General features: G+C 41.2%; 2 protein-coding genes across 3 annotated transcripts in view; one reads left to right on the top strand and one right to left on the bottom strand.

Moving 5' to 3' along the window:
• Positions 1-106: 106 nt before the first annotated feature.
• LOC136747945 (protein FAM81A) lies at positions 107-16,332 on the bottom strand. Its single transcript, XM_066701292.1, has 14 exons — positions 16,155-16,332; positions 15,228-15,317; positions 15,041-15,109; positions 14,575-14,857; positions 14,201-14,319; positions 7,602-7,731; positions 6,627-6,733; positions 6,193-6,328; positions 5,606-5,774; positions 4,028-5,398; positions 3,102-3,760; positions 2,949-2,999; positions 1,993-2,097; positions 107-1,229 (listed from the first exon to the last, which is right to left on the bottom strand). The coding sequence occupies exons 3-10, from the start codon at positions 15,085-15,087 to the stop codon at positions 5,256-5,258; spliced, it is 1,134 nt and encodes a 377-aa protein (XP_066557389.1). The 5' UTR covers positions 15,088-15,109; positions 15,228-15,317; positions 16,155-16,332; the 3' UTR covers positions 107-1,229; positions 1,993-2,097; positions 2,949-2,999; positions 3,102-3,760; positions 4,028-5,255.
• A 634-nt stretch (positions 16,333-16,966) lies between these two features.
• myo1ea (myosin IEa) overlaps positions 16,967-23,839 on the top strand; it is a 59,331-nt gene continuing 52,458 nt past the window's right edge. For both annotated transcript variants that reach the window (XM_066701293.1, XM_066701294.1), the window contains exon 1: positions 16,967-17,321. In XM_066701293.1, the coding sequence (XP_066557390.1) occupies positions 17,319-17,321 (3 nt within the window). In that variant the 5' untranslated portion in view covers positions 16,967-17,318. The remainder of the gene's footprint in view (positions 17,322-23,839) is intronic.

Raw genomic sequence — 23,839 nt, forward strand, 5'->3', positions numbered from 1 at the left:
CCTGTTTTGGTGCGAGTGGAAGTGACAGCAGGACACCCCCAACAAGGGAATGCTTTTGCAGGTGGTGGCCACACACAATTGCTCTCTCCTTATCCTTCCTGAGTGGTCAGACTCTTTATTCTCGTCAAAATCAGATGGAAACCAATCACAACTACCAGGGCTATACAGTTCTGTACTAATTAAACATTATTAAAGGGTTGCATGCTGGTTGCATGAGACGGTACCAGACGCAATGAGGGTCTCCATTTTGTTCTCAATGAATTACACAATGTACAGTAAAGATTTTGATCTTTAATATATTTTATTCATCAAGATCCTATGTGTGATTTAAGTGTTCCCTTAATTTTTTTAGCAGTGTAGTTAATGTATGAACTATTCACAATCTCAGAAACATAAAAATAAATCAATTATCTTTTGTGCAATAAATTCCTAGACACTAATGAACATTTTTTTAACATGTTTAAAACATATAAATGTAAATGAAAATTGAATTAAAAAAATGTAATTATGTTTTCATCATGAACAAAACAAATGGATATACTGTAAGACTCATATAAAGTAGCTTTTTGTTCCAGTTCCAAATTCCAGTGTACATAAGAAAGTTTACAAGGTCATTCGACTCATCATGTTCTTTTGGTGTCCATTAATAACTAAGTGATCCATGTATCACTTTTAGAAAGATTATTATATTTCACAGACTTACAATTGTTACATATTTTACACAAATCAGCTGGGTTTTAATTAGCACAATCACTGGGATCTACTGCAGAGTCCAGAGCCCTGACCATTACTCCATTTTGCTGCTTTAATATACTTGTTTCAGGCTACTACACAAGCAGTCTCTATTGATTAATAGAATGATAGAATGATTGTCAACATCTTCTGTGGTGGGTGCTCCCTTGCAGCATTGCTTTACAGACTATACTTCTCTTAAATGTGTGGTTTCGGAGGATAGTCAATTATCTCATACACGTGGCCTTGGGCAGTTGCAGAATCCTCCTGCGTATTCCCTGCTAGGCCCTGCATCCACTGGCTAGAGTAGTTCCCATCTCCCTGTGGAGGTGAGGCTTCATACAGTGAGTTGAGCCTGACGATGGAGTATGCCTCTGCTGGGACCTCAGCCTGGCCTGCCCCCTGCTTCTCAGCCCTGTTCTGGTCTGTCAGCTGTGACACTGAGTAGGTCCCTGGAACCATCTGCAGGTCCTTTCTCCCAACAACATAGGGGAAACCTGTGCACAGAGAAAGAACACTCTCAGACAGGGAACTGTATACTCTGTGCTTGGATTAACTAGTTTAAATCATACTGACGTACAGGTGTATAATGGAAGCACGCTGCTCACTGTTTTATCTTCATGTTAGGATGCAGCAGAAACAATCTGAAAGCTTATATGGTTGTCATGGCATTGCCCCCTTTTTCAGATGTCGCTATTGGTGAATGCCTTGTAGGGCAAGATGATGTCATATAGGGCATTTATTTATCACATTACATCTCAGTAAAATTTAAATATTGTTTAAAACATTTGCAAAAAATAAACAAAGCAAGAAAGAAAAGCTCAGGGAACAAGAAAGCCAGTTGTTGTCTGGGATGTGTAATTCACCTCTCCATAGATTGTTTTTTAATGGAATGCACTTCACACAGGTGTTCAAATTCAACAGATAATGCAAAAACTGATTGCAATGAGTTTATGGGAGGCACAATACAACAGGTTTTCTGCTGGAGAGAACAGCAGTCCTGGGATTGAGCCCAGGGGTCCCTGTGAATGATTGAAACAAGTGGTAACAAATTATAATTAAAATCGCTTTAGAAAGAATACAAATAATAATACGGAAAAGCTCTGACACATCGGAGTAGAAATGCATTATCTTGTACTTAAACATATGGTCTCTGAAACTAACAAAAAAAGTGTAGGTTATCTAACTGCCACAAAACACACCGTGAGCGTTCTCATCGCTCCTGCAGTCTCATATAGGTTTTGAAAATACTGGACTCACCCCTGACAGCGACTACCTTCTTCCTCATAAACAAAAAGGTGACCGCAACACAGAGAGCCACTGGTAGCAAAACACCCAGAACATACAGAGGTACAAACTTGTTTCCTGAGGAAGGAAATACAGATATTTATTAAACTGAATCTGGTGAGAAATATACTGTCCTTCAGGGGTATATTTATTTTAGTTGGCAGTTCTTATGTGTATCTTTGAAGCCATGACATCAGTGACTATTACAACAATGGGCAGGGTTCTATGAAAAGTTTCATCCGCCTGCTAACAGCAAACTAGCAAACCTGCCTGTGGTATCAGTTATATTCCTGATCATGATAAAGCAGCAACTGACAAAAATATGAAGCTGCCTCCGAGAACAGGTTTGTAGATTCCTATTAGCAGGTCGGTCAAAGCTTCATTTAAGCTGACCCAAGATTTCAAATACATCTATGTCTTAGCTTTATTGTTATAACAGACTGCCCTTATTACGGAGAACACGGGGCATATATATGGGCTCTTGTGCATCCAAACTCCCTGTATAGAAACAGTGTGCAAATGATATGCTTAACAGGAGATTGGGTAAGAGACAAGTATGATGCAACTCTAGCATTTACTGTGGCAAAAAAAATAAAAATCTCCTGACTGTATATACAATAATAATAAGACGCTGAGCTCATCCCGAGTTCATACCTGTTTTGATTTTTTTTAACCAGAAAACAAAGGAGTCAGTGCATACAGTGATAAAACAACCTTTCAGGGTGGTGTTTTAATATTTCATCAAGGTATTTTTGAAAATTAAAAGCTTTTTGAAAATTGCTCTCAGTGCGACAGCTATGTAACTGCACAGAGAATGCAATAGTTCACTATTCGTAGTGACCAGACACTGTGCTTGTGTGAGATTTGTGTGCATGGCTGTCTTGGTCTCATTAGCAATCAATATATAATAAAATTAATAGTTTACTCACCAGAATTTGTAGGAACTGATGCCGATGGTTCTGTGTTTTTTACATATTCGTCTAGACCATGGAAGACAGAAATAATCACAGTTATTGTACAGCAAATGCGTGTATGTATGTTTATGTAACAAGTTTAGTGTCAATTACAGTGTTTTTACTCACGCAATGTGGGTTTATTTGATGCAATGGTCGGCGCTGTGGGAGTTGTAGTTATTGTTGTTCCACTCCCATGTTCGTAGACACTGGTGAGCACGGCCCAGCTGACTTTCCTTCCTGAGGAAAGCATATTCACTGCACACACATACTGGCCACTGTGTGAGGGGGCAAAGCTGTATATGGTGAGGACGTATGTGTGCTTTGTGGAGATTCGAATGGATGGCTCACATGACAGACACACTTTCAGATTCTCAGAAACTAAGACTTTGAAAGAACTGCCTTTGTCTTGTAATATTATTTTTTGTTGGTTAGAACATCCATTCCCTTTGCATACTAGTAGTAGATTCATTAGTTTCTTACGCAGACCTTTTGCACAATCCTCTGTGTGTTTTTTCTTATTTTTGTCTTTTTGTGGATTTTTGTTGTGCCCCTGCTGTTTTCCATTTACTTTGTCTATACTATCACACACACTCAGAAGACACTCAATGTTCTCTTCTTTATTGCTGATCGTACAAAAATCTCCATAGTCTTTCAGATCCAGATACCAGACAGTGCTGGGACCTTGTGTTTGTTGACATGACAGAAGAACTGCTCCAGGATTTTCTTGGCAAAGGAAATTAATGTTTCCTTAGAGAGAATTAAAAAAAAAGTATAGGATGGGAAATCTAGAAATACAACCATAGAAAAAAAAAATACCATAGAATGAAAAAACATTATTTCAGAATCAGTATGAAAATTAGATTTACTTAGATCTAACTTATTCCAAACTTTAGACTTTTCATATTGTACTTTAAACTTGAACCTCTTCCCTGTAATAGCAAAGAAGGAAGTGAAAATGCAATTTACCATGAATGTGTTTTATTTTGATAGTATCATGTCTTTCCCTCCTATGTCTCTGATAATAAAGATAACAGAAATGGATATTCACTGACCTTGCAATTCGCCAAAGCAGAGCATCAGAACACTCCAATACACACAATCCATGGCAAGGCGGTGTGGAAGAAACTCTGCACAGTCCTGATGATCTCTTCCAGATCCTGTTGTAAAATTCAGTTTTAAATGACTGTATTGTGAAGTGCTCGGTGGCCACCTTGCAAAGGGCTCTGTGTCAAATGAAGACTGATTGAAATTGATTGATCAAAGGTGTCATGAAAACCAGAGGACCCATTGTGCATCTAAGTCACTATGGAAAGGGTTAACAGGATAAGAAGTCATCTGTCAGAAACGTGCAGCAACAAAATGAGAAGGAAGAAAATGATGGCACAGCTATTGCAGCACAGCAGGCTGGCTCACTGTGAGTCCTGCACAGGGGGACTTGTCACTAATTTAATCCAGTCAGTGATGGGCATTGGCAGTCCAGCACTTGGTCTGCTGTGTTTGATTTACAAGAACTATCTGCAAAGGACACTTTTGCCATCATGGGGAGAGGAGTATGAAACGGAGTGTCACCGTCAGCAAAAACAGAAAACTACTTTTTGGAGTTTATTACATGCAGATTATAGATTCGTTAGATAATGTCCCCAATGTTAATGCTATTTATTGTTGTGTACCAATTACATAACACACATACAAACATACATCATATAACAAATTTAGAATCTGATACAGAAGACTGTATAAAGGTTATGACACACAGTAACGTACAATATGTATCTCAGTTCTGAAAAATATATAGGTTTCTCATAAATATCACGCTCTTCAGCAGAAAGCAATATCCCCAGGACTGGACATACTGTACAAAGTCAGTGAAGCACAGATTTCTCAACTCTGTTTTGCAAGTTTCACTTAAAGTTACAGAAGAAAGTATTGAGCATCCACGTGCTTTCCTTCCTGCAGTCATCACTACAGCCTTCCACTTCCGACCCCGTTCGCTGACGCACCTAAATACACACATAATCTACCTCACACACATAATCAAGCACGCCACACCAGCTATTAAGGCATGTAAGTGGCAACTTCCCCTTTTTTGTGTAAATGAAAAAGTTGTTGACTTTTCCCCACAGCTCCAGCAGGTATGTGAAAATCAAAACACACAAACCAAAGCAAAAAATCTCTTGAACACCAAATGTGTCTTGTCAGGTTTGCACCTTTAAACACATTCAGTTACTCTCCAAACAGTGCCGCACTAAGGTTTCTAAGGTATAGGTGTCAAAGTGCGGGTTACCGCACAGGCTCCTGCCATTGCTGCCCGGCCAGTCTCTTGAGCTGTCTGATCTGCTTCTGCAACTGCTCTTTCTCCAGCTGCATTTTAGCCTCCAGGACTTGCCGTAGGGAACTGAGACTCTCATGAATGGCAGTGAAACCTTTCAAGACAAAAACACAGGATTTTCCTCATAGCCCATTGATTCCCTGGAGGGCCTGAGCCACCGCAACACACGCACACCCACACACACACACACACACACACCCACACCCACACCCACACCCACACCCACACCCACACCCACAGAGTATTGTTTTACATAGATTTAGACCCCACACATCACTGATGGGTGAAGCTGTGCTCTTACCAGCATTCATTTCTGCCCTCATGTCCTGCACATCCTTCTCTATTTTGATGATTCTGGCATTTATCTTCTCCTCCGCATGCTTCAGCTTCTGAAACTCCAAATTAATCTGCATCTCCTCCATCTTGTTCAGCTTCGCAGAGAGCTGGCTGAAATTTTTGTCCTTGTTTTCCTGCCAACAGAGAGAGCAATCCACTGGCTATGAGGACAACGGGGTGTCCTTTGGACCAGCTACCACAAATTGAAGCCCAATCTAGGCTGACATCAACAGCTAAGCAGGGCTTGGCCTTGGCCTGGACAACACAGGGATGGATGGGAGGTCTCTAAGCGAGATGAGGTGGTGGTGCTCTGAACGGATGCTATTTGTCTTATAGAAAGAATCAAAGAGTAGCACAAGTTGTGTATTAGAGTCCAAGTAAATTAAACTCATCCTCAGTTGCTAATACAAAGAGCACCTTCTTTATTTGAACACCTGTCCTCCCAAACCAGACCTGTGTAGTTAACCTCACTCGTCAGACCTGGCTATTACAATAAGGCTAGAAGTACAGTAAGGTGTCCTGCTGTGGCATATTTCGGTCATGGTGGCTTACAGTTGTGTTTTTGATGAGCTGGGAGAGCTGCTCAATCTTGTGAGAGACCCCCTGGACTGCCTTCTCCTGCTCCTTCTCCAGCCAGTGCTGAGCCGTCACGAGTCGCCCTTTCAGTTCATCAATGACTGTGTTTAACCTACAAGAAACATGATTGAATGTGTGGGAGGATTTGGATCCCTATTAGAACAAAAAGTCAAATTTAAACAAACAAATGACAAGGAACAACTCAATGAAGGTAACATTTATGATGAAGAAAAAAATCCAACATTATATAATAACGCTATATCTGTTACGTGCGCTATACTGTAAAGGGTACTGTAGGTTTTCAGAGTCGGTTTAATTGAAATAACACTTTTTAACTGTGTTGGTTCAGAGTGAATACAGCACCAGATAAACTGCAGCTGATGAACCCTCAGGCCAGACGAGCACCTCACCTTGTGTCCAGGAGGTGGAGCTGGTGAGCGCTGTGTGCCTGTGAAGCGTTTGTCTTGGCCTCCTGAAGTGCTACGGACTGCTCCAGCCTGCTGCACACCACTGAGATCTGCAGGGAGACACCAGACAACCAACGAGTAGATTAGGGGCCAGTAATAACACAAGATTAGCCAGAAAGTATGTATTTGTCACTCCTTCGAGCCAGGTGTATTTCACTCGCCCACAGCCTCTGCTCAAAAGAAACAGACTGACCTTTCTGCATTTCAAGTGTGTGTTTGATTTATTTCCATGAGCTCATCATAATGCAAAGACAGAGACAAGAACAAAATGCCTTTTGGAGGGGTATTTCAGGGGCATGTTCTCAGAACTACCACTAGATGTCACTCTCTGCACTGATGTACTGTGTATCCCCTCCAATAACCTGCCAGCGAGACCTGACAGGGAGTACCGACACAGGTATTGGCTTCTGTTGCCACGTTCCCTTTATTATTAGGGTTTTCACTATTTTGCGTGTCTTCACTTTCACCCACACAAATTGTTTATGTGCTCCACATTTTCATGTTACAACCCCCCCAATGCATATGAGACTGCTGTACTGTACTATGCAAATAAACTGGAACAAACAAATCAAGAATACAAATTCACTCTTTTATCAGATCCAAGCTATGTCTAGCTATTCTTGAAGGTTAAACTGGTAGAGAATTAGATTTTGCACTGGCAACTGGCAGCTTTACCAACTATCCTCTTTTCTATCTACCAGTTAACCCAATCCATACTACTGCATTAACTTAAGGTAACTGTGAATTATTTTACTTTGAACACCACCCTTCCTTGTTAATATTCTGTCTGTTCCAGTCTGGATCTCAGTTTTGGTTGTGGGGGAATGCAGCTGGGATAATGTGGAGTGTGAAGAGGAGGCTTCGCTAGGGGACCGACTTAATGGATGCAGCAGCGTCCCCCTCTGCCACCTGTCTCACCTGGAGCTCTATGTCCTTGATTTTGGATCGCAGATCTGCGGTCAAGGCTTGCTTCTCTTTATGGAGGACCTGAATGTCGTTATTTGTGGATCTGATGTCAGCTGATAGCCTGGCAATACTGGCGTCACACCTGGAATGGCACATGGCGGGACACAGGCATTTCGAAGTCAAGCACACCTCAATATCACAAGCACAGGTCGGCAGCTTCTAGACAAGAGAAGGCTTTTCCGCCCATCTTGTGCATTCAGTCAGTTAGTTGCTTATCTATCCCACAGTCTCTGCTGTTTTGAATTGCGTCAGCTTCATTGCAGGGTGGTTTGATCCAGAACCCTGTATTAGAGAGGGATATAAATATAGACCTATACTGGACACAAAGGGATGGCTGCCATAGGGATATTTATTTAGTTTTCTTCTTAATGTGTTTTTTTTTTCAAATGGTATTTGTTTTATCACAACACAGATCTTATTGTCACCAAACAGGTTCTTTGTAACTGGAAAACATTAAAGTCAACAACCCTTCACTACATAAAGCAAAGAGGAAAAAAGAGAAAGAAAATAAATGTATGTATGTAAATATTTCTATTCTAAAGGGTGTGTCATCACTGGGAGTTGACTTCTCTGCATAAGTTTGTGAAAGTTCAGGCAGTTATCACCTAGGAGCTGTGATCACCAGAGAGGCTTTTTGTGCTATTATTAAAACAGCTGAGACAGTCATGCCCAAATTGTCACTTGATTCCACACCCGGCCCGGCCCTGCTTCTGACAGCCCAGCTATCTTGCAGATCCACATACCTCTGCTTGTTGAGTACAAGAAACACTACACCACCTACACAGCATTGCTACCTGAGTAAGCCTGTGTGTCTGTGTATCTGCTTCTCTCAGACATTACTGTTGTTAACACCACTGTTTACACTGAATTCCCAAGTGGTCATGGTTATATTGGGTTGACCTTACTTTTCAGTTTACTTACTTGCTATTTTCGGCAACTGAAACCCTGGTAATTACCTTTAATAAGACACCTCTGCTGAACTGTATAATAATTGCTCTGGGTCTACCTGTACTGCTGTATAATGTACTTCCCGGTCATCTGCCTGCCTAATGCATGACACTGCTGTCCCTGGTCTTTGAGAGGAAATTGTAATTTTCCATTAGCCTTCGCTCATTAATGGGGACAGCTGTCCTACAAACAATTGGCGGACTGCAGGAGTTTATATGCATTGTGCTATCAACCGTGAACAAAACGTTCCTCCTTCAGCACTTTCGCTTCTTTTCAGATGATCAGCTCGTCATGTGAACGCAGTGCTTCAGCCACTGTTTGGGAAAGGCGGAGCACGGGTCACTGACTCTGATACAAAAATGAATCGAGGGCTTTTCTTTGAAAGGTGCAGCCAGTAACATGTTAAGAAGAACACACAAGGAGCCGATACTCAGAAATCTGAAATACGAATTTGACCAGTTAAAACACGTTTCACAGGAAAATCGTAGAATGAAGCCCACATAGGCCTGGAGATTTCTGACTATAAACATGGTGTGAGCTACAGATACATGTGACTCTGCCTTCATATATCCAGCTCTGGGTGCAGTGCCCAAGGGTTCAGGTATATGAAGAGGTTTCTGTATAATTTTTTTTTAGTTTTTAGTAATGTCGATTTACTTCATTGCCTTTCTGGAAGCTGCTGAAAAGCCCAGGGCACTGCTCCTCTTCACGAAAATAGTGTGAGGAAAGTTGAGGAGCAGAATGTGAAAGTTGGCAATAACGGTCTGAGCCAGTTCTGAGTGTTCCTTCTCGGAAGATAAATTAAAACAGATTTCATGACACACAAACTATTAGACATTCTTCTGTTTTCAGATTAAAATAATTACAGAAAAATACAAGTGCAATGATGCAAGGAGTGCAAGACAGACATTTTCGTTCAACAGTTTTAGCTGGGCCACAGTGCTTTAAAAAGTATATATTTTTACATTCCTTAACAGACGCCCTTATCCAGGGCAACTTACAATTGTTACATCACATTTTTTTTAACATACAATTACCCATTTATACATATGTTTTTTTTTCTGGAGCCATCTAGGTAAAGTACCTTGCTCAAGGGTACAACATGACCCTAACCACTACTCCACACTGCTGCCTGATGATTTAGGCTATACAACACATGCAGTAGTTTGACTGTTACAGACTACGGAGGAAGACTCAACGCAGAGAATTAGTTGTAAACCTCCATAATTACCACGCAGAAGAATGTATCCTTGTCCAAAATATAAGAATTATTGCAAAGTTACAGCATGCTAAAGGTATTAACTAAGAAAAGCTTCCTGCACCAGTGACAAGGTAAACACAGAAATATGAAGAAAAAACCCCCATGGCTCAGCACTGGAAAGAAAACAACCCAGCACTGCCCAGCCTGTGGTTAGAAGTCCAGCTGAGATTTATCAGAAGCTGCCTCACTCTTGTCATTGCAGCACAAGTGTACAAAACAAAAGGTTAAGAAAATAAGTTAAGGAATTCAGAACATCGCCACCCGCGCCACACACAGCCTGCAGCAAACAGGGGGAGCGCAAATCCAGTCGGGCAATTGTGTCTGGACAGTCCTGTCATGGGAAAAGTGCAGCACATTAAGCCCCCAGGCAAATACATTGACCGTTTTGGATTTAATTTTAAATGCATTGGACCTTTTTTGTTTGTTTTTTATTTTTACCTTTTTAATTGTTTCTTTATTTTGTCCAATGCATTTTCAGTTATTTTCAATGTATTTGACTTTTATGTTGGTGAGCAGTTTTGCTTTAATCACATTTGTTTTGTTGTTTTGGCACGTTTATTTGAAGTTAATTGTTTTGTTTTTCGTTAAAATCACAAAGATTTTAATTTTTTTAAAGTGATTTTAAGAATTGATTTTAAAAGTTTTTAATCACAAGTATTAAAAATTTGAATTGTTTTTTTTATGAAAATGTAAAATACTACACCAAATAAAACAGTATACATTAAGCCCCCAGGGTCCCGACCGGGTCTGTGGTGCCCGGGGGAGATCGGCGGCCGACGGCGCCATGCTGCTCAGGGATGTCGTGGCCTACTCGAACGAGGGAGGGCTTCCCCTGGTCCTAATCAGCTTGGACCAGGAGAGAGCCTTCGACGGAGTGGGCCACGGGTGCCAGCAGCTCGTCATGGAGAGGATGGGTCTCGCTCTTGGCCTGGGGAAATGGGTTAAGATCATTTACAGCGGTCTGGGCAGCAGGGTCCTTGTGAACCGCCACCTGACTGAACCGTTTCCGGTCGGGTCGGGGGTCCGGCAGGGTTGTCCCCTGTCGGCCCTGCTGTGCGTCCTCTGTCTGGAGTCGTTCATGCAGGCGATCCGCCGGGACGTCCGGGTGACAGGTTTCCATCTCCCGGGTTCCAGCGGAGAGCAACTGAAGGCCCTGGCCTACATGGACGACATGGCCCTGGTCTGCACGGACGCTCCGTCCGTGGCCAGGGTCGAGAAACTGCTGGACGGCTTCTGCAGGGCGACGGGGGCCGCTGTCAACAAGGCCAAGAGCGAGGTCTACCTCTCCAGGGCGTGGCCTGTCGGCCGGGGCCCGCCGACCGTGTTCCCTGTGAAGCCGTTTATCAAGGTTCTGGGGATCACGATCGACGGGACCAACACGGGCACCCGGAGCTGGGAGGAGGCTATATCTAAGGTCCAAAAGAAGATCCACGGCTGGAGCACAAGGACCTTGACGATGGCTGGTAAGGTGCTGGTTGTAAAGGCCATCCTCTTCCCGATACTCCTCTACGTAGGAATGATCTTCCCCCCAGACAAGGTCATCGCAAAACTAGTGACCCGAATTATATTTCGGTTTGTCTGGGGGAGCAAAATGGAGAGGCTGAAAAGTGTGCAGATGGTGAAGGGTACCCTGGATGGAGGCAGGGGGGTCCCGGACGTTGTGCGGCTGATAAAGGCGCAGGGGCTGGCCTATGTGGTCAAGAACATCCAGGCTGCTGGCAAGAAAGTGAGTTTCATGAACCGCTTTTATTTTGCCAGCAGCCTGAGACCATTCGGCCTCTGCGCCATGGATAACACCAGGCCGCACTCGTGGGATCCCCCGCCGTTCTACAGGGCGCTCCGAGCCTTTGCGCTCGAAGTAGGCCTCCATAAAGTCGTGCTGGCCTCCTGGGATTATAAGACCATCTGTAGCCAGATGAGATCTACCCAGGAGACCAGCTGGATAGAAGATTTCCCTCCCGAAACCTGCCAGTTTATCTGGGCTAACGCTACGCACGTTTGCCTCACGAATACACAGAAAGATGTCTCCTGGATGGCTGTGAGTCAGTGTCTCCCGACCCGAGTGTTCATGCACAGAAGGGGCATAGCTCCTTATGACACCTGCCCCTATAAGGGTTGCCTGGGGAAGGAGACGGAAACTCATATCTTTAGGGATTGCCCCTCCGCCTGCAGGGTCTGGCTCCTGTTTTTCCCGTTCCTCCGCAGGTTTGCCGTTCCTGTGCGGACGACCGCCCAGCGGATCCTTTATGGCCCTGCCAAAGGAATAACATCTCCCTCCCTGAGGTGCTGGTGGCGTGTCGCCTGCGCAGTGAAGCAGGCCCTGTGGGAGGGACGGAACATCTGCCTTTTTAATAAGCAGGAGCTGGACCCGATTGTCACCGCGCGGAGGGGCATGGTACTCATTCGTGAGTATGTCAATCTGGAGGTCCATCAGAGGGGCAAGGAAGAAGCCTACAAGATCTGGCACATAAAAGATTTGGGGGAGCTTAGGATCCCTTGATGGGACCCACCTCCGGGGACGACCATCTCCCCCTGCTGGAGCCCGAGCCAAGATCTTTTAATTCTTTTATGAAAGATTATATTTTAAAATGAATTTTAAAAATGAATTTTAATTGTTTTTAAAGATTTAGCTGTTTTTAAAAATCACTAGTTTGATTGGTTTTTTGGGTTGTTTTTGTTCTATTTATTTGTCAAATGCATTGGCCGTTTGGTTTTAATTTTAAATGAATTGGACTGTTTTGGTTTGTTTTTTATTTTTCTTGTTTTATTTTCTTTTTTTGATCTGTCCGATTCATTTTCAGTTATTTTCAATGTATTTGACATTTTTTGTTGGTTAGCAGGTTTGCTTTTAGCACATTTGTTTTTCTTTTTATGCACATGTTCAGTTATTTTGAATTTAATCACTTTGAGATTTTTTTTTTTTTTAAAGTGATTTTAGTAATTGATTTTTAATTTTTTTTAATCATAAGTATTAAAATGTTGAATGTTTTTATCTGTAAAATGTAAAATACTACTACCTAATAAACAGTATTTTACATTAAGCCCCCAAAGGCCACCCCCCCCCTGCTGGACCCCGAGTCCAAGATCTTTTAATCCTTTTATGAATGATTGCCTTTAAAAATGAATTTTAAAAATTGAATTTTAACTGTTTTTTTGGTTGTTATGTTCTATTTTTTTTTGGATTTAATTTTAAAATGCATCGGACTGTTTTTTTTTTTTTTTTTTTTTATCATTTTAATTGTTTTTTTATTTGTCCGGTGCATTTTCAGTTATTTTGACTTTTTTTGTTGGTAGCAGTTTGCTTTAATCACTAGTTTGTTTTATTGTTTTGTGCACTTGTTTATTTGAGTTTAAGTAATTGTTTATGTTAATTACTAAGATTTTAAAAATTTTAAGTGATTTTAAGAATTGATTTTTAAAAATTTTAATCACAAGTATTAAAATTTGTTTTGATGTTTTTTTATTGTAATGTAAAATACTTTCCCAATAAAACAGTATTTTAAGCCCCTAAAGGTCATTTTCAGTTATTTTCAATGTATTTGACTCCTTTGTTGGTAGCAGTTTGCTTTAATCACGTTTGTTTTGTTTAAGCACATGTTTATTTGAGTTTAAGTAATTGTTTACGGTAATCACTTTAAGATTTTTTTAAAACTTTTAAGTGATTTTACGAATTGATTTAAAACAAAATGTAATCATGAGTATTAAAATTTGTTTGAATGTTTTTATCCTTGAAATGTAAAATACTCTAACTAATAAAACAGTATTAAGCCCCCAAAGGCATGCTTCACAGTGCTACACCTGACAGAGTCATTCCCAGTTAGATAAATTACACTAGTAAGAAAAACCCTTTTGCACAGTGCGCATCCTATAGGGTACAGCTGACAACTGGGTCTCAAAGAGTACTTGAAATATTGCAAGAAACCCTAAGCAAATAAGAACAACAAAAAACAATAAGCTGCTGGAGTATAGGGAACAGTGCTGGGATTGAAGCACTTTAATGGGAGTAATTCCTTACTCTGCACATTCATACAGTAAAGAAACTGTTAGGCCTGTACAGAAGCTGCTTCAGTATTGTATTTGAATTTATTTATATATATCTATATATATATATATATATATATAGATGTTATTTTAATTTAATTTTTTTCATGGATAACACTGATAAGTTAAATCATTTCAAATATTAGCAATGGTCTGAGCTAACTTATGTGAACATGTGACACCCAGCTCAGTGCTAAACAAGTTACAAACTTGTACCCAATCTTATTGTCAGAGGCCACTGCTTCTAAGTAACAATGCTGCTCTGTTAGCTGGCTGGGGGCGGTGCCACGTGTGGACCCACCTGGCAATGCGGCCGCGGAGGTCGCTCAGTGTGGAGACCGATTGCAGACCCGGGGCCTTGGGTGCAGGGTTGACGCTGTGGGTCACTCCAGCTCGCATTCGCGTCTGCTCCTGAAGGACCTGCACACAAACACACACACAAATCTGATTCTGTGTCCCAACACAAGAACACACCACCACCCCATCCTGCCTAGGTTGTGCATTGTGTTAGTGGGCTATGGACAGCCAGACCAGCAGGCCCCTCTTCAACCCTCAAAGTAGGCAGTGATTTCTATCAACATGAAGCGTTTCTGCTTCATCCATGCAATCTGTGTGAAAAGCTTGCAAAGCAGCTGTGCAATGCAAGAGAGAAAAAGTGATGAACCTCCTTGTTACCTCTATATCTCTGTTCAATCGACTGACGATGGCTGTAATGATGTGGATGTGTTCCTCCAGCAACTGCCTGACCGCTTGCCCCACCCCGCCATTGCTGTGGCCCCGCCGCAGGCTGCTGGCAATCTCGTGGTTGATGTGCAGAGCCTGGTCCAGCATGGCGGAAGTGGTCTTCTCCCAACTACCCATACTGTCCTCTGCTTGGTCCCTTCGGCTCAGGAAAGGAGCTTGGAGGAAGGGGTGAGAATCTGGCTGAGAGTGGAAATGCCTGCCTGAACTTTGAGACCTGGTATGAATCATTAAATAAAGAAAGAAAAGGGAAAAATAAAATGTCACAGGGACACAGCGATGATCTGGTGTTATGTAACATGTTATGTAACATGATGGCCGATATTTCAGCATTTTTTGCACTCTAGCCCCTGTGTGGATTTTTCTTCCTCAACTGTATGTCTTTTTCCTCCTACCATACCTTTCAAAAACTGTCAGTGGTGGTAAATGTGGACCTTGTCTTGACATTGCCTCTGTGAAGAATCCAGGTCTATGCCAAAAAGAAAGTTGAAATACAATCACACTTACAGAATCACAACAGTCCAAAAAGTGCAATTCCTCAGGACCTATGAGCTCCCTTCTACACACAGCAGCTGAGCCACACAAACCTGTGCAAAACCACATTCTCTATGAGCTCCTATGGCAGGCTGCTTTGCTCCATTTTTGCATTCAAAAGTCACTAGGCGATGCAGTCCTCCCTGCATGATATAAGAACAGAGATTAATGGTTATCCACAGATAATGATAATGAACCCCCCATCAAAACCTTATATCTTCCCACAGTCACATTTATACACAGCAAAAAAAAAAAACATCCTCTGGACTCTGTTTAGGTGACCTCAGTTTACAAGTAAATGTTTACCTCTCTGAGAAACCAAAATACACCAACATAATGTGTCTGTTGCAAAAGGGTTAGCCATCAGGAAACCCATCATTGTAGGAGAGCTTTCCTAAAAACATGGGATTTGAGCTCACTGGTGCACGCCACAGAGACTGAATTCCTTATGGACAGCTACAGATATCTGGTAGGACTCCCTGATACTTTCAAATACTGTACAACTATTTATTTATTTATTTATTTTGTTGGTCGGTAAGACCTGATGAATATATATTAACATTGTAAAGTCATGCCACATTATTAATATTATAAGTCATGTCCCATCCGTTTCATGCAGGTTTACATTGCAAAGAAAACACATTTACACTGCTCTGAAATGCAACAATATACTACGTTAATTACATTACATCAAGTGAATTCGGAGGTTTGAAAATAGCTGCATAACTTAACCTGCTGCCGGGCCAGGTTTGCATATAAGCATGGTGCTGCAACCTTATGTGTGACTCGCTGTTTCCATTGACCCAGCATCGATAACAATGACACACACACATGCAGTATTTAAACTAGCCTCATCTGTGGTTTGTTTTCAATGCAACGCCAGGAAAATAACCGGAGAGAGAATTAAGTAAATATTTATCGCAGTGACTAACAAGGGAGGCAGCGATGATATAAAACACGCCAAAAAACAGCACACCTACCATTTAGAAAAAGAAAAGATACAGTCACACACAAGACAGGCAGGAGATGGTAAATGCCGTCCACACACATCCAATATGCAGTGCAGTCGGGATAATAGAAACAGGTGAAAGTGGGTAGATATCTGTGTTTTAGCTGTGCTGTGCATGTATTATCCTGGTGTACATGTATGATGCACAGTGCTGGGCATCTGCGCTGCTGGATCCCGGGTTCGACTGACGCTCCTGCTGTTACCCTGGCAACCACGGCCGGGCTCTGAATAAATCATGCGATCGCGCTCTTTCCCACCAGTTACAACTTGCAAGATTATAACACTGTCGGGGAAAGATACAATATAGCCATACACTGGCTGTGAATCTGTTACAGCTCTAGTCTGAATTGCTCATATAAAACACACAATGCATTCCTGACAGTTTTGAAGAAACCAAAAAAAAAGCAACACTATCAATATGGCAAGAATATTATGATTGCAATTATGAATGTAAGTATTACTAATACAGAAAACATACTATTGTTTAGCTGTTTAGATCCAGCTGTATTTCTAAACTGCTACTCTCTCTCTCTCTCTCTCTCTCTCTCTCTCTCTCTCTCTATATATATATATATATATATATATATATATATATATATATATATATATAAACTACATTTCCCAGAGGTCACTGCTCTACCGGCGCCGCTCGCCTCCTGGCCAGAATGAAGTAATCTGGTAGGATTTCCTTCTGGAGTGACGCGGGGAGATCGTGATCCCATTGGCTGCAGGAAGCATGAATTCTCCATTTATGGATTGTTTGCCTGGTTTGCACCATTAGCAGCCAGAACCTGGATGAACAGCAGCGATCAAAGGCAACGTGAAGTCATTCCTGCTGCAGATGAACCGCCGAGGCGCCGAGAGACCGTCCCCACGCTGCTCAGTGGCCCTGGACGCGGAGAGATGCTGGTGCTGATGAGACTATCGCGATCAACAACTGGATTTTAATGTGCAAGCGGACTGTTTTTATGTGTTTTTTTTAATTTTTCACTGGTGATAAAATTGTGTTAATGAACAATATATAGACAATACAACTTGTTAAAATATACATATTTTGCAAACAACGCTTTTGGGTGCAGGCGCAATACACAAGGAGAGGAACCATAACTTTAAAGGTGGAAATACAAATACAAGAATGGTAAGTGAACTCTCTCTTTGTTAATGTTGGACTTGAACTGTAAAAAGTCCGCCCAGCACTTTTGAGTTACCTGCCGTACACATCTAGACGTCCTGTACAGATACAGGTCACGTTGATTTGTACACCGGGGGGTTTTATCGTTTATTGCTTTTGATTGTTTGGAGAAAATAATCTAATTTAGAGTTTAGCATGCATTTTGTAAAAAAAGCACTGGTCGCTGAAATACAAATTTAAAAGCACTTAAAATAGACTTTGTCTTGGAAACATACAAGTCTGTGCCTAGTTGAAAACACTGTCTCCCATTGAAGCTGGCTGTGTATGTGGGAGTGCGGCTTACATCCTGATCCGCAGCTTGTACTTTTCTGGTTGAATACGACGTGCAGCGACTATGTATTTAGTAGTGTTTAGAGTGACTGAGTTTAAGTGTGGATAACTTAGACCGATTATATAGAGTTTCGGTTAAAAACACTAGTCTTTGATCTCCATTGGGTATGTATTATTCATTGTCCATTATGCTGCCCATAAGTAAACCATTAAGAGATTCTCCGGTCAAGTTCAACGTGTTTGTGCGTTGATAGGTGTTGCCGCTCATACGGGAGGAGGAAAGAGTAAGATGTTTAAAAGTTTATATATAAAATTAATTACTTCGTGTTAATTACTACTGTTGCAGTAAATGAACAGCAGACAGCCCTGATGTCGGCAGGTTTTCAGTGTGATAGCCCGTGTTCAGACTTACAGCAGAGTTCATATTGCAGCTCCCGCAGTGCAGAAAGACTGAAGCTTCGTTACTGTCTTTCGGCAATGGATTTAAATAATGTGTGTCGTGTTTGTCGGGCTGTTTTGCATGACGTGCAGCTGCCGTCTTTCTATGCAAAGAAGTGATGGCGAGGGTACCAGTAGCCGGACCATTGTGAAGTGTGCGGACCGCAGGCAGCTGCTCCCATACAGCGCGCAGCGGATCACAACACGCTCGCAGAGACTGAGGTCAAATCATTTTCAAGGCATAAAACACACACATGGATGTATGTACACACACGTTTGCACATCACTTATTGATAGTGGGTGGAAGGGTTCATCTTAAATAGCAAAGGAACCGTAAATATATAACCGTGCATCCCACTGTATAGCCGGCTGCATACGCGTGATCCGAGAGCACTTTTAATTGAGTAATGAAGTCCCTGACAAGAGAAAATCACTGCTGTGGAAGTCGCTGAAAAACAGTTTCCACAACGACAAAAAGCATGCGAGGTGTTTCGTGATTTCGTACTAATAGGTCAGACATCATCAGAAGTCACTGCCTAATTATGTTTTAGGACCCAAACACAAAACGATTTGAAAAAAAAAAAAACATCTTAAGTGCTATGACTCAACTTTCATTCGTGAATGAAACCCAAAACATCCTATATAGCATTATTGCAGTTGGCAGTTTTTGGAAGTTCACCAGTGCTTCAAAGAAGTGCTGGACATTTGAGATGTCAGCTGGCCCACCTTATTCACCCTGGGGTTAGAATAGCATAGGCAGTTGTGAGTGGATTACCTTGTTCTGTTCTCCCCACACACAACAACATAATAATGCAATATGATGACATGAGAAAGGTCTACATTGCTTTTGGCAAGTGACTTTATGTGTCCATTTATGAGGAAGTGAAAACCTTAAGGACACTGGTTCATGGGCCTAGGTAAAGATCTTGGAGGCAGGCAGTCAGGCAGGCAGGCAGGCAGTCAGGTGGATGAGTTGCACTCTCCTTATCACTCCAGGAGATTTCCATGGCAGAGTAACCTGATTCTACACTAAGCACCACCTCAGTTCACAAAACTGCCCCATATCCTCTTTCTCTGCCATGCCACCCAACACAGTGTATTTTACACTGCAATCTCTGGCTTTGTGAGCACTTAAGAAAACATAGGCCTAATCTTGTATACCATTGTGTTTAGTTTGTGGACCCAACAGTCAGACAATCGGTAAGCAGCTTGCTGCAAAATTTCATTTTTTCTTCCCCTTTGTGAAGACAAATGAATGATAAAGTCAACTAAGTCAAATTTAGGCTAGTTTTATATCTGATAGGCTGCCACCCCCCAGTTTCACTCTCCCACTTTCCCCCTCTCTAAGACTAGTTTCAGTTTGGTGGACTTTGCACATCAAATAGCTGCCGCTGATATGCATGAGAACTAAATAAAGAACAAGCTATGTTTTCAGGGCTAGCCGAATTAATTAGTAATTGAATCCAACGCCATTGTTTTTGGAGTTACGCGAATGACTCCAGTGGTGCATTAATAGTTTCATTGTTGCTTTCGTCTTGCGGGCTCTAGTTTGGCTTTTGCTGCGCCGGCAAGAAAATGACATTCACCCCCCAAGAAGTTCTCTGTAACAAGCAGTTGTATTTACTGGGAACGAAAACTAAACAAAACAGTTTAACAAGGCCATCATCAAATATTTTAAAATGTCAGATTAAACTGAAACAGGCTGGAGGTCACTGATGGGAAATGTCAACACTTAGGAATGCTGTGCAACTTGTGTGTGCTGCCATGCTGCTACCTATTTTAAAATGATTTGGGCATGTGTAACACAATAAATATAATTAATAATAATAATAATAATAATAATAATTATGATTTGTCCTGTGATACAAGTTAGGGTTGGCCAGTATCTTCAATACACATCTTAATTCACATTACATCATTAAGAGGTAGAGGTAATGCATGAGACAGGTAAGAGGCAAGGTGATAGATGTGGCAGGTGTGGGTTTGGCTTCCTGGTTATGACAATCAGGTGCAACCCTGAATTTAATTAACAGGTTGTTTTGGAAAGTAGGTGAGATGTACACGTGTGTGTATGTGTATATATATATATATATATATATATATATATATATATATATATATGACTTAGGACATACTGGCTGGGTTTGTCAGGTTACATGGCCTTCTTTCGAAAGTCACCTGATAGAGCTGCCCACTAAGGTTGCGGGTGAAAGGTAAAACCCCAGTCCCACCTGCCCTTGTTCTTCGATAGGGTTTCAGCAGAGCTCTGTTTCACCGAGTGAACAGGCCACTATACACGGGGTGGAGCACTTCTCTTGGACAGCTGAGAGAAAACAAAGCCACACTGTATGTCAGGATATATTCCCACTTCTTCCTTTTTCTGACTGACAAACTCTGGCTGCTCACCTGGGCTTTTGAAAAGTGTGTTTTTTCATTATTGTTGTTAATGTTGTTAAGCATTCCAAAAAGAGTGAATACTTTGTGTCTTTTTTTTGTTTGTTTGTTTTGTTTTAATGTCATTATTTCATCCCTCCCAGACCAATTAACTCACTGTGTCTCCTTAACGAAGGAACTGGTAGAGCTTGTTCTGCTGTATTGTCATTTTTGCTGTAGTAATAGTCCATTGACAAAAATATTGTGTGACCTGAAAAACTAGTTTACCGAGGGGGGTGAGGTTGGAATTCAGTTTAATTCTTACTTACTGACGTTTGCGTTCAGTCTTTTCTGTAATGTTAACCTTTGGTCTGTTTTTAAAGCAGAATATTTTTCCCCTAGAGATTTAAGTGTTTTTGTTTTTGTTTTTATGTTGTCTTTATAGTCAAGCTAACTAATCCCAGTGTATTTACCAGAGCACAAGACTTCTGTGCTGCTGGCCAAATGAGAAGAATAAACACATTCAGAGAGTTGTCAAGATTATCAGGTAGACATCTTGCTTCTTCTATTGCTCTTTATCACAGTCAGCAGTAATGTGCAATGTTGTCATGAAGTGGTCATCCTCCGTTCCCACTCAGCGCATGCAATAAGCTGCATGCACAAAATGCCTTTCACAGTGCTGGGAAACTTTGGCACAGCTTTTATTTATTTATTTAACATTTTTGAGAAAGCTTCCCTTAAGCACTGTGATTCATTCTTATTTGTGGTCTCTTTCCAGTCTACACAAATATTCTAGTTTTTGCTTTGTACAAAAATCTTTTGTATAATATGTAGACCCATGTATTTTAAACACTTTTGTTTTTCTGGACTGGGACAGCTTTCATCATTAAATTGGTCATAAAATGAAATGAAAAAACTAGTGACGGTTGCAGTCTGTGGTTGTCTGCCGAGGAGCTAGATGCGCAGACTGCCACACAGAATGCAAAGTTTGGAATATGCAGTAGGTCTGATTGTTGTAAACTTTCTGTACAAAAAACAATAGCATCACTGCCAACATCACCCTGTATATCAAGTGACTGCATTGAAGTTGTGCAGACGTAGAATGCTGACATGTCCGAGGTATTTTTTCTACAAAGAGGAAGTATTGGGTTTACTGGAAGCAGGGCAATAAATCAAATTATTGGTCTTATAAATTCAGTGGATTGTTAGGGGAAATACAGTTTATTGCTTTATTACTGTGGGACAAACATCCAAGCAGTGAATACACAATATCATACAATTATTTTATTTTTCAATAAATGGATGTGCTATACCCATTTGTGCTCTGTTTCAGTCATGTTTGACTTCCTTGTAAGCAGGGAAACCACAGCAAACCCACCCCCACTCCTTAATAAAGTTTGACAAGTAAATGGGTAAATCACTAAGCCCTATTTTCAGGAAGGACAACTTAGGTTCACTGATAAGGCATTGTTACTTTAGTCAGCCATCTTGGTAAGGGGCAGCTCAGAGAATTGACTGTGGTCTGAACAGAGCAGATGTGTGGAGGGTGAAAGGGCAGGATCTGCAAAATTACCTTCTGAGGATCTGTAAGCAAGAACCCTGCTGCTCGTTTGTGTTTTATTTTATTTTATTTTATTTACAACCTGGCATTACAAATTAATGTTAAGTGATTGGATAAAAGTGATTTAATCTGAGTGTCTTGGCATTTCATGTTAAATATTTTAAACCTCATCGGTCTAATCCAGTGATAACTGAAGGCTGATGAGAGGAGGATAAATTCAAGTGAAGGGAGAGTGATTGGTGCAATTTAAGGATGTTTTATTAAGGGTAGAATCTGTGACAAGAATATTTAAAAAGTGACCGAAGAGACCTTGACTTGTTGTCCTATCTGGGGGTACAATCCCCTTAAGTGGTGAAACAAACAATCATAATAAAAACCTTAAGTGCAAAAAATGTCTCCACATGCACATCATTGTATAATGGAAAGAATCTGAATTTAACTAAATTCATCTGAAGTGTAACTTATAATGCAAGTGCTGGCTCCTCTGACAGACACGTCAAGGTCTGCGTTTTTAAGAATCAGCAGAGATGTGGGCTACATTATTACTTTGACTAGGGCTTAGTGTGGGTGTGTTACAGACTGAGATGCCAAACATCAATCCCAAATAATGAGGGAGGAAGGAGGGTAATTTGTTAATGTAAGTCAGACATTAATGACAAATATCAAGTAGAACAAAACTTAGTTCCTACAAAAATGCAGCAGATTTATGTAACCATTTCAGACACCCCCCCCCCCCCCTTCCAAAAAAACGCCAACTGAATTAAAAAGTCTCTTATTCAGTTACTTTTATTTCAGCATGGCAAGGGTCAAAGTAATTTCCTTTCCACTGCTTTCAAGGGGAGATGTCCTGCTTTTCAGGATCAGTGGCTGAACATGTGCATAGTGTATAGTACAGGCGTTCAGTTCTCTCTAAAAAGTGGCAGTGTTCCACGGCAATCCTGTAATATGTGCCTCTAATAATGTCCACCGATGAATCTGTGCATTGATTCGGGTAGTTTTTGCATTTGGATCTCCCTTGTGATGGTGTCAGCTAGAAGTTAACTTGAAAATACTGCCTTTCATCTGCAAGCTTTGCCTCTGCAGACTCCACCTCCTTTCCAATTGCATTCTGTCTTGCACAACTGGTAGCTTTGCACTCTCTGTTTGCACCAATCAGATCGCACTGTTCTGTGGACTTTCATCCTGAGCACACCCATGGGTAAACATTTAACACTGCATTGAATCTCCTGCATGACCCCCAACATGGCCGATATCTGGCTCTACTATTCCTGTTTTGCACTATTTGGGCATAATATTATAAAGCATAGCAGAATTTGCTCATAGAGTCCAGACTGCTTATTATGTACTGCTAAGGAGACTGTATGATAAACTGGGGGTTATTATGCTAGTAGGAAATAATGTGTGGTTGTTGTTGCTACTTTTCAGCAAATGACACCTTTAGCTAGAATTACAAAACCCTCAAAAATGGAAAGAAATGGCTTTCATTTCTTTTGTATTGTGACCTTAGCTGTTGTCACATTTACTCTGCATTAAACCATGTGAGATTATTAAAATTGTTGAACACTCAAGTTTTACTGTTCATTGCAACTTTGCAAAGACTGCAGCAAATGCGAAGTAAGTGAACTCCAATATCTCAAAAAGAAAAAGAAAACTACACAAGGCATACTAGTAACTTTGCTAACCTGTTTATGAAGGAGGGATATTTTGATATTTAAATGCCTTCCCTTTAACCAAGAAACACATTTCAAATTTCCAGTGGAAGTTTCGGGTGGTGGCGTACTATGGGTCTTCCAATATTTGGGTTTCATTAAGGAAACAATAC

Source organism: Amia ocellicauda, chromosome 4, assembly GCF_036373705.1.
Source record: "Amia ocellicauda isolate fAmiCal2 chromosome 4, fAmiCal2.hap1, whole genome shotgun sequence".
NCBI lineage: Eukaryota > Metazoa > Chordata > Actinopteri > Amiiformes > Amiidae > Amia > Amia ocellicauda.